Source organism: Chrysochloris asiatica, unplaced genomic scaffold (genome assembly GCF_000296735.1).
Source record: "Chrysochloris asiatica unplaced genomic scaffold, ChrAsi1.0 scaffold00157, whole genome shotgun sequence".
Lineage (NCBI taxonomy): Eukaryota > Metazoa > Chordata > Mammalia > Afrosoricida > Chrysochloridae > Chrysochloris > Chrysochloris asiatica.
This window is the reverse complement of record NW_006408675.1, coordinates 5,452,936-5,466,041: the sequence shown is the minus strand read 5'-3', so window position 1 is coordinate 5,466,041 and position 13,106 is coordinate 5,452,936. Positions and strand designations below refer to the sequence as shown.

At 40.1% G+C, this 13,106-nt stretch overlaps 1 protein-coding gene across 1 annotated transcript in view; it reads left to right on the top strand.

Annotated features, from left to right (window-relative positions):
* The window catches only part of MAST4 (microtubule associated serine/threonine kinase family member 4), an 880,190-nt gene that overhangs the window by 808,717 nt on the left and 58,367 nt on the right, over positions 1–13,106 (top strand). Inside the window, exons 12-14 of the mRNA XM_006870995.1 lie at positions 308–440; positions 6,185–6,252; positions 9,038–9,123. Of these exons, the coding sequence (XP_006871057.1) occupies positions 308–440; positions 6,185–6,252; positions 9,038–9,123 (287 nt within the window). The remainder of the gene's footprint in view (positions 1–307; positions 441–6,184; positions 6,253–9,037; positions 9,124–13,106) is intronic.

Below are 13,106 nucleotides of genomic sequence, written 5' to 3'. Positions count from 1 at the left end.
CGACCCTGTACAAGGTTTCCGAGGGTGTAAATCTTTACGGGAGTAGAAAGCCTCATCTTTCTCCCGCAGAGCAGCTGGTAGTTTCGAACTGCTGACCTTCAGGTTCGCAGCCCGATTCGTAACCACTACGCTACCAGAGCTCCTTAAGTGAGAATTATGTACTTTTCAAACTCATTTACCTCCAATTCTGCATAAATAACTTACAACCATGTATATCCAGCAATTTTACTGTGAATGAGATTTATGTAATAAAATCTCAGGAAATTTTGGCTCAGAGAAGCATCCATCTGTGTTTGTCTTCCTCTAGGAATTTGATCCTGAAGAATTTTACTACCTATTGGAAGCTGCAGAAGGCCATGCAAAAGAAGGGCAGGGTATTAAAACTGACATTCCCAGATACATCATTAGCCAGCTGGGGCTCAATAAGGATCCTCTGGAAGGTGAGTGTCTGGTTATACTCATCGGTTCCATGTAAGAACTTGAAGCAGTCTGTCTATTTTTCTCTCATGTTTTGGCTCTCATGTTTTCCTCATGCTTCTAACTACTGAAAATTCCAGACTTGGGGGATGATTGTTATTTGGAGGAGCAAATGGACACGATTCATTTTGTGTTTACATAGAGTATGAGGACAGACCTTGAAATCCTAGAGGCCTCTCGGCCCGAGGATACTAGTGTGCCAGAATGGTTTCATTTTCAATCTCACAGGATTTTTTTCTCTTGAAAAGTTCAGTGGGATTCTTCTGGAGGGCAGTTTAATTTCGAATATATTTCTGAAGACATTAACTATAATTATTTGCTAAATGACATTTAAACTTGAAGTAATTGGAGAGCAGCAATGTAGCAATTGTGTTGTTGTTGTTAAATGCCGTCTAGTTAGCCAACTCATAGCGACCCTGTATAGGGTTTCCAAGGAGTGGCTGGGGAGCTCTGGTAGCGTAGTGGTTACAAATCGGGCTGCAAACCACAAGGTCAGCAGTTCGAAACTACCAGCTGCTCCACAGGAGAAAGATGAGGCTTTCTGCTCCCGTAAAGATTTAAAAGCCTCGGAAACCCTGTACAGGGTCGCTATGGGTCGGAACTGACTCGACGGCACTTAACAACAACAACAAAGTTAGCCAACTCATAGGGACCTTGTATAGGGTTTCCAAGGAGTGGCTGATGAATTTGAACTGCCAACCTTGCAGTTCAAACTGACCTTGTGGTTCAGTGCATTAGCCCACAGCACCACGGCAGGTTTGTAGATGACTTTAAATTGGACACAGTATTGGGAGGTATATTTTTGCTTACTTCTTTTAAGAATGAAAAATGGCAATATGCAAGAGAGCCTAGTGAAAGAAGAAATGTTTTCTTCAGCTAATAAAAAGTTTTAGAGTTGATACAAATGAATAACAGACAGTTCTTTTAAATACCAAGAACAGAAATTACCTTGTTAATGAACTTTTTAAAATCTATTATTGATAAGTCACCCAGCCTCCTCGTTTTCTTTCTTTCTTTTTTTTTTATCTTCTCCCCCTGCTCATTCTTATTTGGAACTGTCATTTAAAACATTTACTTTATCTACTGCCTATGAAAGCGCAGAAACAACTTCCAAATCCTCCATTCAAAAATGTCATCTTGAGTCATTAAACTGAATTTGCACACAGTGTTTATCTTGCTAAATTGTTGGTAATGGTAGTAAGCACTGGCAGGGAGGCCTTTTCCCATCTAAAGCCAGGGAGCTGGCTGCTGTGGGGCCTACTCTCTCTCCTCCTTTCCCCTGCTTTGTTTGCTCTTATGGCCATTGTAGCTTTGCTTCCAGTGAAATGATGCATGCATTACTGTGAGATAATGTCAGATAAATTTATACTGTACTGAAAGCAATACCACAACAGATTCATCACTTATCACAGACTGGTGGATGCTTTTCTGAAAAGTTCCCTAGGGAGAGATTTTTTTTCCCCATGGCTTTTAAATTACCATCCTTACCTTTTTGAATCATGAGTCTTCAGAAATGGTTTAAATCAATGAAATAAAAAGGGCAGATGTTTAATGGTATTTAGATGAGTTTTAAAAATCTCTTCAGGCATTGCAAAATGATGCCTTAGCTTCCTGCTTCAAAAGCTGACTCTTGGTTCCATTCCATTACTACCCACTGCTTGCAAATAATATGTATTTCCCAGATAATAGTTATTTAGCAGAAATTCTATTTAAAACATAACCATCTTTTAATTTGTTTTCTTTATGAAAATAATTGGAGTGGGGGAGACTGTCAAAGTACATTATAGTGAGTCTTCACGCTGGGATAGTTAGGGTTATGTCAGCACTTGAATTATAGACCGAGTGCGTTCTTCACAGTTTTCTTACCTGGCAGTAAATTTCACTGCAGGCACAATTTCAGTAGGTAAATCATCTGAGACCTGTTTATGGACCTTTTTAGAGACTTTTAAGAAATGAAGAAAAAAAACCCCACCAAAAATACAAATCGTGATCTTTGACAAGTTTGGACGTTAATGATTGTATTCATCTTCTAGGGATTCCCTAACAAATTATGACAGACTCGATGACTTAAAATCACAGAAATGCATTCTCTCTTTGTTCAGAAGGCAAGAAACCCCAAATTAAGGAGTGGGCAGAATTCCTATGCTTCTCTTTTAGCTTCTGGTGGTTAGTGGTGATTTTTCCCTGCCTTATGAATATACCACTCCAATCTCTATCTTCAGTCACCTTCTCCCTTGTATCTTGGTGCCTGTCTTCCCCTCTTCTTATGTGACCTTCAGTCACCGGGTTTAGCGTTCACGCTACATTCAGCATGACTTCATCTCAAGATCCTTCAGTAATAACATTTTCAAAAACACTTATTCCCAATAAAGTCGCAGTCTGATGTTCTGGGTAGACAGAATTTTGGGATTAAATGCATGACGTTAGACATCTATAGGAGTTGTCTTTTAAACTCTTATCATCTAATTTTATTGATACAAATCTAAAGATATTTTAAATTTATTTGTTTTTTAAAATGTGTCTTCTCTGGTGTGGTATTGTAGGAGAAACACTGGACTGCTAACCACAAGGTTAGCAGTTCAAACCTACTGGCTACTCCTTGGAAACCCTATACTCCTTGCTAATAGAACCAACTCAAAGGCACTAAATAACAATTATAAATTGTAATCTCCATTTCTTTCCACTTCTTGTCCATGTCTAAATTACCGTACTGTAAGTCTGTTGTCTGAAGGTTAGGAGTGAGGGTCTTGCACCCTGGCTATACCGTAGGCTGTATGGACTGGAAGACACTGTGAGTCTCTGTGTGCCTCAGTTCCTTCTACAAAAATGGGGCAATAATAGTACCTATCCATGGGATTATTTTGATGGTTATAAGACATGCTATCTTAGCACTTGTCAAGTTAGCTCTGACCAGTGGTGACCTCAGTCACAACAGAATGAAACACTGCCCAGCCCTGCTCCATCCCATGATTGTTGATCAGAACCTTTGCAGTCCATGGGATTTTCAGTGGCTGATTTTCAAAAGTAGATCAGGTCTGTCTTCCTAGTCTGTTTTAGTCTGGAACCTCAGCTGAAACCTATTCTGTATCATAGCCACTTCAGGACTTCCCTGACAGGTGTTGGCTGTGTCTATGAAGGGTGACCCAGAATTGAACCTGGGTCTCCCATATGGAACATGGACCGCCAGTGCTGTACTTGAGATGTTGTTAAGTGTCATCGATTCAGTTCTGACTCATAGCAGCTCTCTGTAGGGTTACCGAGCAGTGACTGGTAGGTTTGACTGCCTACCTTGTGGTTAGCAGTCCAGTGCTTATACTTGAGCACCACACCAGGGAAACACAGTAATTGTTTGGTTAGTGCTGTTGCTGCTTTCTCATATTGTTGTTGTTGTTGTTATGTGCCGTGGAGTTGGGTCCGACTCATAGCAACCCTGTACAGGGTTTCCGAGGCTGTAAATCTTTACCGGAGCAGAAAGCTCATCTTTCTCCCGTGAAATAGCTGGTAGTTTCGAGCTGCCAACCTCGAGGTTAGCAGCCGATTCGTGACCTCTATGCTACCTACCAGAAGAACTCCTTGCTTCCTTATTTGTTGTTATTAAGTGCCATTGAGTAGGTTCCTACCCATAGTGACCCTGTACAGGGTTTCCGAGGCTATAAATCTTTACAGGAGCAGAAAGCCGTGGAGTGGCTGGTAGTTTCGAACTGCTGACCTTAAGGTTCACATCCTGATTCGTAACCACTATGCTATAAGCAATATTAAAATTTACCCCTTTTCTTGAGAGTTCCTTCAACTGAATACATTTGGGTTTACCTTCAAGTTCATAAGCCCAAGGTGCTAATCCTAATGGACACTGATATCATTTGAATGGCACCATGAGCGCCTCCTTTTTCTGCAGTTTCCCCTACAGGTGAATGGACGTTCAGTGTCGCTTTCCAGGTCACTAATCTTGAGTTGCATTGTTCTGCTTTGTGTTTTTACACATAACCTCTTTGTTGTTAAGTGCCGTCGAGTCGGTTCCAACTCATAGCGACCTTGTATAGGATTTCCAAGGAGCGGCTGGTGGGCTTGAACTGCTGATCTTGCAGTCCAGTGCAGTAACCCACAGTGCCACACTAGGACTCCATGTAGCCTCTAGGGGACAAAACAAAAGGTAGTATCTGAAAACATGAAATAAGAACCTAAGAAATAACTTTAGAGGCATATAAGAATATGTTAATAACACCTGTAACTTGTTAATCTACATTTTCAAGTTTGAAACATTCTAAAATGCAGGTAATGAAAGGTAATATGAATTACCTGTGATGCTGCTGCTCAGAGCTAACCCTTGTCAAAACTTTGGAGTAAATATTTTCAGTGCTTTCCAACAAAAAGTATAAAGATAAACAAAAAACAACAGTTAAATGAATTTGTTTCTTCTCATTTTTTGTGTAAACTCAGGATGCATTCGGTGTAGATTGGTTTGATGCCTTTGTTGCTCCTAAAAGGCCACCAGGGTAGTAGTTAAGAGGGTGTCATGTCAAGCAGTAGCATTCCAACCAAGGTTTAACTACTCTACATGAATATAATTAATAATATGTAATAATCAACATTAATGAGTTGTTAACTTTTTGTTAGACAACATACAAAAGACTTTATATGTGTTATTGCATATAATACTCACAAAAAGTTCTCAGAGAGAGGTAGTATTGTTACCACTTTATAGGGGAGAAGGCTAAAAGATTCCCCAGTGCTGATACTGGTGGTACCTCAGGGCATTTCATTGCTACCAAAACCCACTGCTGTTGAGTGGATTCGGATTCCTGGTAGCTCTATAGGACATAGTACAACGGCTCCCTAGGCTGTAAATCTGAGGTTGTACATCTTTAAGGATGTAGACTGACATATCTTTCTTCCATGGCTCAGCTGGTGGGGTCAAACTACTGACCTTTTGGGTAGCAGCTAGGTGCTTAATCCACTGCACCACCTGGCACTGTAGGTTAAGTATACAACCATGAGGTTGATTTGAACCACAAGGTTCAAACTCACCAGTTGCTCCTCAGAAACCCTATACAGGGACACTATGAGTTGGAAGTGACTTGATGGCATTTAAGAACAACAACAACAAATCCTTCTTATCCACGGCTTTTACTTTCTTTTGACAAGTTGTTATGTATAGAATTGCTATGCATCGGAACCCACTCAGCGACACTCAAAATAGTTTACTTGGGATATCTTGCAGTGGTTGTGAAGGGATAGCCCAAACGATACTCAGGCAACTTGAGAATCATCTCCAAATTTTGTAGTCATTACATCCTACTTGTCTCCTGGGACCTGGGAGTCTTGCCACTCCTGAATATCTGATTATAAGCACAGCTGTTGAGAGAAAAGACCTTTCCAAGCGACGATGATTGCATTAGTGTGCCAATCCTGCCAGCTAGAGCAGAGGCCCAGTCTCTAAAGTTTCCGATGCCTAACAGTCATAGGAGTGGAGTGGCATTTCTGGGAAGGGTGCATAATGCATAACTTCAAAATATTGATTGCTGGTTCTGAACCTTTTGGAGTTAAGATTATCCCATGATATGTTGAAGTATAGGGTAAGGGTTTTCACTCTTACCTTTTATAATATTGGAGAAATGATTTTTCTTTTGTTTCAATTTACCCTTCTTATCTAATTGCTTTTGTCTGTCCACTTTCTCTAAACTTCATTTTGCTTTTATTTTAAACTTAGAAATGGCTCAATTGGGAAACTATGATAGTGGTACAGCAGAAACACCAGAAACAGATGAATCATTGAGTGTAAGTATATTTCTTAATCAACTGTAGTGCTCTTTTTTTCTGTCTATTGGCACATGGAGATTTTGGCTGTGGCAATTACTTTATTCAACAAATATTTATTGTGTTTCCAGTGTGTACAAATAGGAGCTCTGGATGCATAGTGGTTACGAATCGGGCTGCTAACCTCACAGTCAGCAGTTTGAAACTACCAGCTGTTCCATGGGAGAAAGATGAGGCTTTCTGCTCCTGTAAAGATTTACAGCCTTGGAAACCCTGTACAGGGTCGCTATGAGTCCAAACCGACTCCACAGCACACAACAACCAACCAGTGTGTACAAGATGCTGTGCTAGACATCGGGCATATCATTTTTAGCCCTTCCTCCAAAAGATAAATGGAAGTTAATAAATAAAGAGACATAAAGGGGTTGGTTTGTAACTATAGCCTAACAGGTTCAAAGAGATTTTTCAAGGAATGATGTTTTAACTGAGATGTGAGAAATTACTAGGATGGGAAGACTGAAAGGGCCAAAACGAGCATTCTAGGGCAAGGGAACATCATGGACAATGGTTCTATGACTCAAGGGAGACTACAGAGACCAGCTGTAAAATTTGGACCCATCGGTCTTTTTTACTCATGTTTGTTAATGTTTCTTTTTCTTAAAGACAATGAGAAGCTATTAAGCTTTGGGGAAAGTATATGCGGGTAGGGGAGGTGCACAGAGGCTGATGCATTCTGAGTAACTGGCTTAAAAAAACAACAACAACAAAATTACTGTGACTATAGTACTGAAAGCATGTGGGTTGGTAAAACTGGCCGGGGTAGCCATGGGGAAGTCAGGTGCTAGATGCTGGTTCCTTCTCCTAGTTGTGAGTACCAAAAGAGGGACCAGAATGGACCAGGTTGGGGTGGTTAGGGAAACAGGGACAGCTGGTAGTCTAATGGCTATGAATCTAAGCTCTGGAGTTGGGTTGCTGGCATACCTTACTAGCTGTGATAATCTTACTGTACCTCAGTTCACTCATCTGTTACAAAAAAAAAAAAAAAAAAAAGCTCTCTCATGTAAACTATCATATAATGCACAATAAAACATAAAAAAAAAAAAAAAAGATGTCATAAAGAGAGAGCCCATGAAAACTGATTAGAATAGCACCACATGTTGTTGTTAAGTGCCATCGAATCGGTTTCGACTGATAGCGACCCCATAGAGGGTTTCTAAGGAGTGGCTAGTGAGTTTGAACCACTGACCTTGTTGCTCAAACCAACCTTGCAGTCTAGTGCTTTATCCCACCGCACCATAATAGCTCTAGTTTTGGAGGTAAAATGAAGTTCCATTGAGACATCCAAAAGGAGCCACTAGGCAGTTGTATATAAGGTCTGGTACCCTGTAGGTCTTAGAGTGGGAGTTTTGGGTGGTTTCAATCACCCCAAAGTTGCCTGTGATCGTAAATGAGAACACTCAAGTGTGGAAGAGAGAATGAAAAAAGAGCCCTGGGTAGAGCCCACAGCCCAAAGTTGTGTTTAAGAGCAGCCATAGTGCAAGTGATGGAACAAGGAAGTGGGTCCAGTTTTCAATTATATTTTCGGAGATGGGACATTTGCGGGTGACCCGGTTCCTACAGGGCAAAGAAGAGAAAGGAGGTGGTTCTCTGAATTGAGGAAGTCAAAGAATCCGGAGGCTCTGATGTCAGATGAGCTATCTGTTTAGACATTGAATTCTCCAGGATGATTCGAGACCTTGGGTAGGGAGAAAAGAGGGAAGTTGGGTCAGTGAATGGCAGCACTTGGTACGTATCTTAGAATCACGGGCTTTCTTATGAGAAGAGAGCAAAGGAACTGCATAGGGTGCGAGAGATTTTTTTTCAGTATTTTGCTTATTCCTATCCTTTGAATGAATTTTTTAAGTAGTTGTGTGCTTGGAAATTGATACTTTAATCACAGGGAAAACTCATAATGTGGAATGCAAGGCAAACATTCCACTCTTGGGTATTCCATGCACCAGTTTACTACCTTTTACAAATAAGAGAGGTTCTGACAGGAATGATGGGGACAGACATTTCTCTGATGGGCATTGGAGAGACCTCTCCAGGCCACTGTTTTCTGATTGACTTAAACCAGAAAGAAGGAGTGACATTTTGCCGCATAAGTTTTAGAACTTTAGAAGACTAGGATGAGGCTAACTTGAATAATTGACAAAGGGAAATGAAAATCTGGAATTTTTCATAAGCTTGGTTCTCTTATGCCCCAAAATGTGACTTTGTTTGAATAGAATGGAGACAGTGTCCTCAGCAGTTGTTTGATCAGCACTGTATAAAAGATTGATTTTTAAAGGTGCCCCAAAAGTTCATTTGGTTTGAATACAGACAGTCCCTATACTAAGAACAAGTTTTGTTCCTAAACCTGCAAGTCGAATTTGTAAGTAAATCACATTATTAGTTCATATCTAATATCAGTCAGTGAAATGTTTGTCTTAGTACATAGTGTATCTTTCTATGCTAAAAAACATGAAAGAAACATTTCTGGAGACACTAAAACATCTTTAATAGAAAAACACAGTAATAATAATGATATTTTGATTGCATCACCAAGTAGTGCCCATTTGTTTTTATGAATTATTATTGTACTTCAGTATTTTAATTTAATAGGCTTTATACCTAAGTCTAAAATGTGTCACCAGAGACTGCCTGTACTGCTGCTCTTTAGGATAATAAATGACAGAACATGGAATTCATGTATTATTTAACTTGCCTTTAAAAGCATTTTCTCAGATTCTGAACTGTTTTTTAACTTGCATATTTTGTTTCCAAGAGCTCTAATGCTTCCCTGAAGCTTCGAAGGAAACCCCGGGAAAGTGATTTTGAAACGATTAAATTGATCAGCAATGGAGCCTATGGGTGAGTAATCCAAGAGAAGCTCTTCATAGTACGTAAACACACCTGAGTAATGCATTCCTCACCTTGGTCTTAGGCCAGGTAGATGTTATGTGTGGGCTGTACTTTTCAGACGATAGATAGCTCCCTGATTGGTATAACGTGTAGCCAAACCCATTTCTTATTGGCTACCCATCAGAAAATGTATGCAGGGTTGTAGAGAGAGTTGAAGGTTGGAGAGAAAGACTTTGTAAAGGAAAAAAAAATATATGTGAAAAGAAAAACATCTGAACACCCTATTTTATAGCTTCTTTATACTGTCTCTTTAATTTTTGAAATAATGGACTCTTGGTGTTGTTACTGTTGACTCTTAATAGGTAAAAAAATTTTTTTGCCTACATAGCACATCTTTATGATAAGGGGACTTCAAAAATTTCATGGAAAAATTCCATTACCTTTTCATTTTATTTGTTCACAAGCTTTTGAATGCCCCTCTATGTGTGTATGTATGTGTATAGATTTCTTGAGGAGAAGGAGCTGTGGTAGCATAGTGGTTATGAATCGGGCTGCAAATCTTTAGGTCAGCAGTTCAAAACTACCAGCTGTTCCACAGGAGAAAGATGAGGCTTTCTGCTCCCATAAAGATTTACAGCCTCAGAAACCCTGTACTGGGTTGCTGTGAGTTGGAACCGACTCCACGGCACATAACAACAACAACATTACTACTTTAGAACTACTGAGGACTCTGTCTGTCCCAACAATCAACCTCATGAGAGAAGATTTTACAAATGAAGTTGGGTGAAAATTTAGATTGTTTCTTTTAGTCTCTATATTACTCCAGAAATTTTAAAATTCAGCTCATGAGTTGTGCCTCTTGATCCATTTTTCTGCAGACATGATAGCCTTCTCATGGCATAGGGCAAATTGGGACAGGATCCATCTGAGTTACTAATAAATAATTTGGAAGGATAATTAATACACAAACTACCTCCTGATCCGTTTTAGACAGCCCAAGAACTCTAGTTTAATTAAGTATTAATCCCAATTCCATCTGTACATGGAGAGCAATAAACCATTCCACAGACATTTATTGCCATTTATCACACATACGAGCAGATGAGAGAAAAGCTACGTTTGTTGTGCACCAGGGATGTTTTCTCTTCTCTTACTGGGTTTTTTTTTTTTTTCACTTCTTATATTTTCCACACCATTAACTTAGTGAAGAACTTAAATATTTGTGAAGCCTTTCTATGCTCCACTGATTTGTTTTCAGTTATATGTCAAATGACATATTTCCTGATGTAGTTTATAAATACTTTCTGTTTCTGTATTTCTGCTGTATTTTATTACTTTCAAAGACCTTGTTAAAACTTTTCTACCTAGGAAATTTTTTCTAGCATGCTGGTTTTTTTGTGAGTTTTATTCTTTTTTTAAAGTTCTTTTTAGTTTGGGTGATAATCCAGAATATCTTCCATCACTAGAAAGAAAACTGAATTCGGATTTAGTGCTTCTAAATTTTATTGGCACTAGAATTCTGGGATGAGATTATTTGTGAGACACCATTTTTATGAAACTTGGACATATATCTTAGCAGTATTTGGAGTTCTAATTGGTTGAGTAAACTCATTTGTAGTGCAATTAAACAACTGTGTAGTAGATGAGGTATATTACACTTTGGGGAATGGTTGGGAATATACATGAAGTTAAACAAGCTGTGAATCAGTAAACACCCAGGAAGTAGGCCAAGTCGTTAATGGATTCACAAGCTGCCTGTGCGAGCTGCCACCATTCAGCCAAAACTTTTTTCTCTTTCACTCTTCTCAGATTTAATCGCTCATTACATTTCCAACAGATTTCCTCTACATTTTAATTATTTTTAATTTGAAATTTGAATGGAGTTACACCCATTGGCGTACCCACTCAAGATGTTGATTGCAGGCGTATGTGAACTGGCTGAACAAGTGGGATCCCTCTATGGGTGCATGAACTCAAACTATTAGGGGTTTTCTTCGGCATGTATATAACAGGATGTACCACTCACATCAATGACTCAAAGTGATTATCAGTCCAGGGGCCTCTTGAAAATTGGGGGTGCTGGCAACTAACCAGTTCTCTTGTTAGGAAGGGTCTCTGTCTGCTGTGCTAAAATACATGTGGTTCTCGATGTCACAAGCAGTAGCAATTCATGCAATAAGGCCAACTTGCTCATTTGTGAAACCGCCGATTTTCTTCTCTGTTTAACATGGTTTGGATCCCTGATTGATCAGTGGTAGATTGAACTGTAGGATTTTTGCTGGCTGATTTTCAAAGTAAATCATCAGATCTTTATTCCTAGTCTGTCTTAGTCAACTAGAAAGTCCAGGAGGCCACACTTGAGGTGTATTAGTTGGAAACCCAACTCAAGTCTCCTGCATAAAAGAGGATTTTATCACTGCCCCGACTCTATGCCATTCAGCACTGTAGAACGCTAATACTAACTATGTGGTACAGTGAATCCTATGACTGTCAGAGCAAGACAGGACTGCCTGGTTTTTCCAGGTCTCACGAGTTTTTCTCCTTTGACAGGGTACAGTTTTACCACTTTCTGTTGGTACAAAATATTTTGAGTTTTCCTTTTCTGATGAAGTTCCTCTTTATACAATTTCCAGCTTCCACAAGTTTTTGCTATTAACATATTTGGAGGACACATGTACTACGTCATTCATTGACCACTTGAACCTGGATTTTTCCATTTTTATTTTTAATGTGAAAGAAGCTAAATTTGAAAGGCACAATGCTTTACCTCATTTTGCCTCTCTGGTAGCGTAGTGGTTACGAATCGGGCTGCGAACCGTAAGGTCAGCGGTTCGAAACTACCAGCCGCTCTGCGGGAGAAAGATGAGGCTTTCTACTCCCGTAAAGATTTACACCCTCGGAAGCCCTGTACAGGGTCGCTATGGGTCGGAACCGACTCAACGGCACTTAACAACAACAACAACAACCAGCCATAGTGCCCATTTAAATAATGTGCCTATTAAATCCACTCTATCACAGAGTCTTGGTGTGGCGCTGTGAGCTGATACGTCAGACTGCAAAGTCGTTTGCACTGCAAAGTCGGTGGTTCAAGCTCACCATCTGCTCCTTGGAAACCCTATACAGTGTCACTATGGGTTGTAATCGACTCGACGGCACTTAACAACAAAAACAGTCAGACATAGACTTCTGGTGTGGCACTGTATAGGATCAGCAATGAACTATGAACCACAAGGTTGGCAGTTTAAACCTACCAGCTGCTCCTTAGAAACCCTGCACAGAGTTGCTACAAGTCCAAAAGTATTCGATTGCACTTAGCACCACCACCACCAGCATAGGGTCCACTGTTCTCTTTGACCCCTCAGTGGCCCACTTGCCTGATGCATGTGGGCAGGCTGGCCTGCACCAGTCCCTCCCATGCTTTCCCTACAGGCTTTCCTCTAACACTTACTTTCACACTCTCACATGCAGATTTACTTGCTAGTATTCATGTATTGGGCTCTCAGTTTCATGCATAATTTTATACACATTAGGCATTCATGTTCCCAATAGGACTGATTCATTCAGCTCTAGATCCTGTCAGCTTCTGATTCCAGCTTTCACCGCCTTCCCACATCTCGATTCTGCATGGGAGGAGTAAAAGGTTGAATCAGAGGAAGCAGGGGTCCCTGGCACTTCTCCCACAGAATCACCTCCCACCCTTGGTTTTCCCATTTCACAGGGAGGCCAATGTAGGAGTAGAGAGACAGAGGCAACTTCTGAGAAAAAGCAACCCCTTGGGGGTCAGGAAGCAAAGAACTGGGTCACTGGATCAGCTCAGGCCAGTTTTATAAACTTGGAAGGTTTATAGCTCAATCTTAACAGTGTTAGAAGTCTGTCTGTCTTCTGTCCTTTCTTTCCATCTGTTAATTTAAGTATATTTGGAACATCTGTTAATGGGTAAGGGGAAAAAATATGAGAGACAACAGTTATTACTAAAAGAACAAATTGCAACA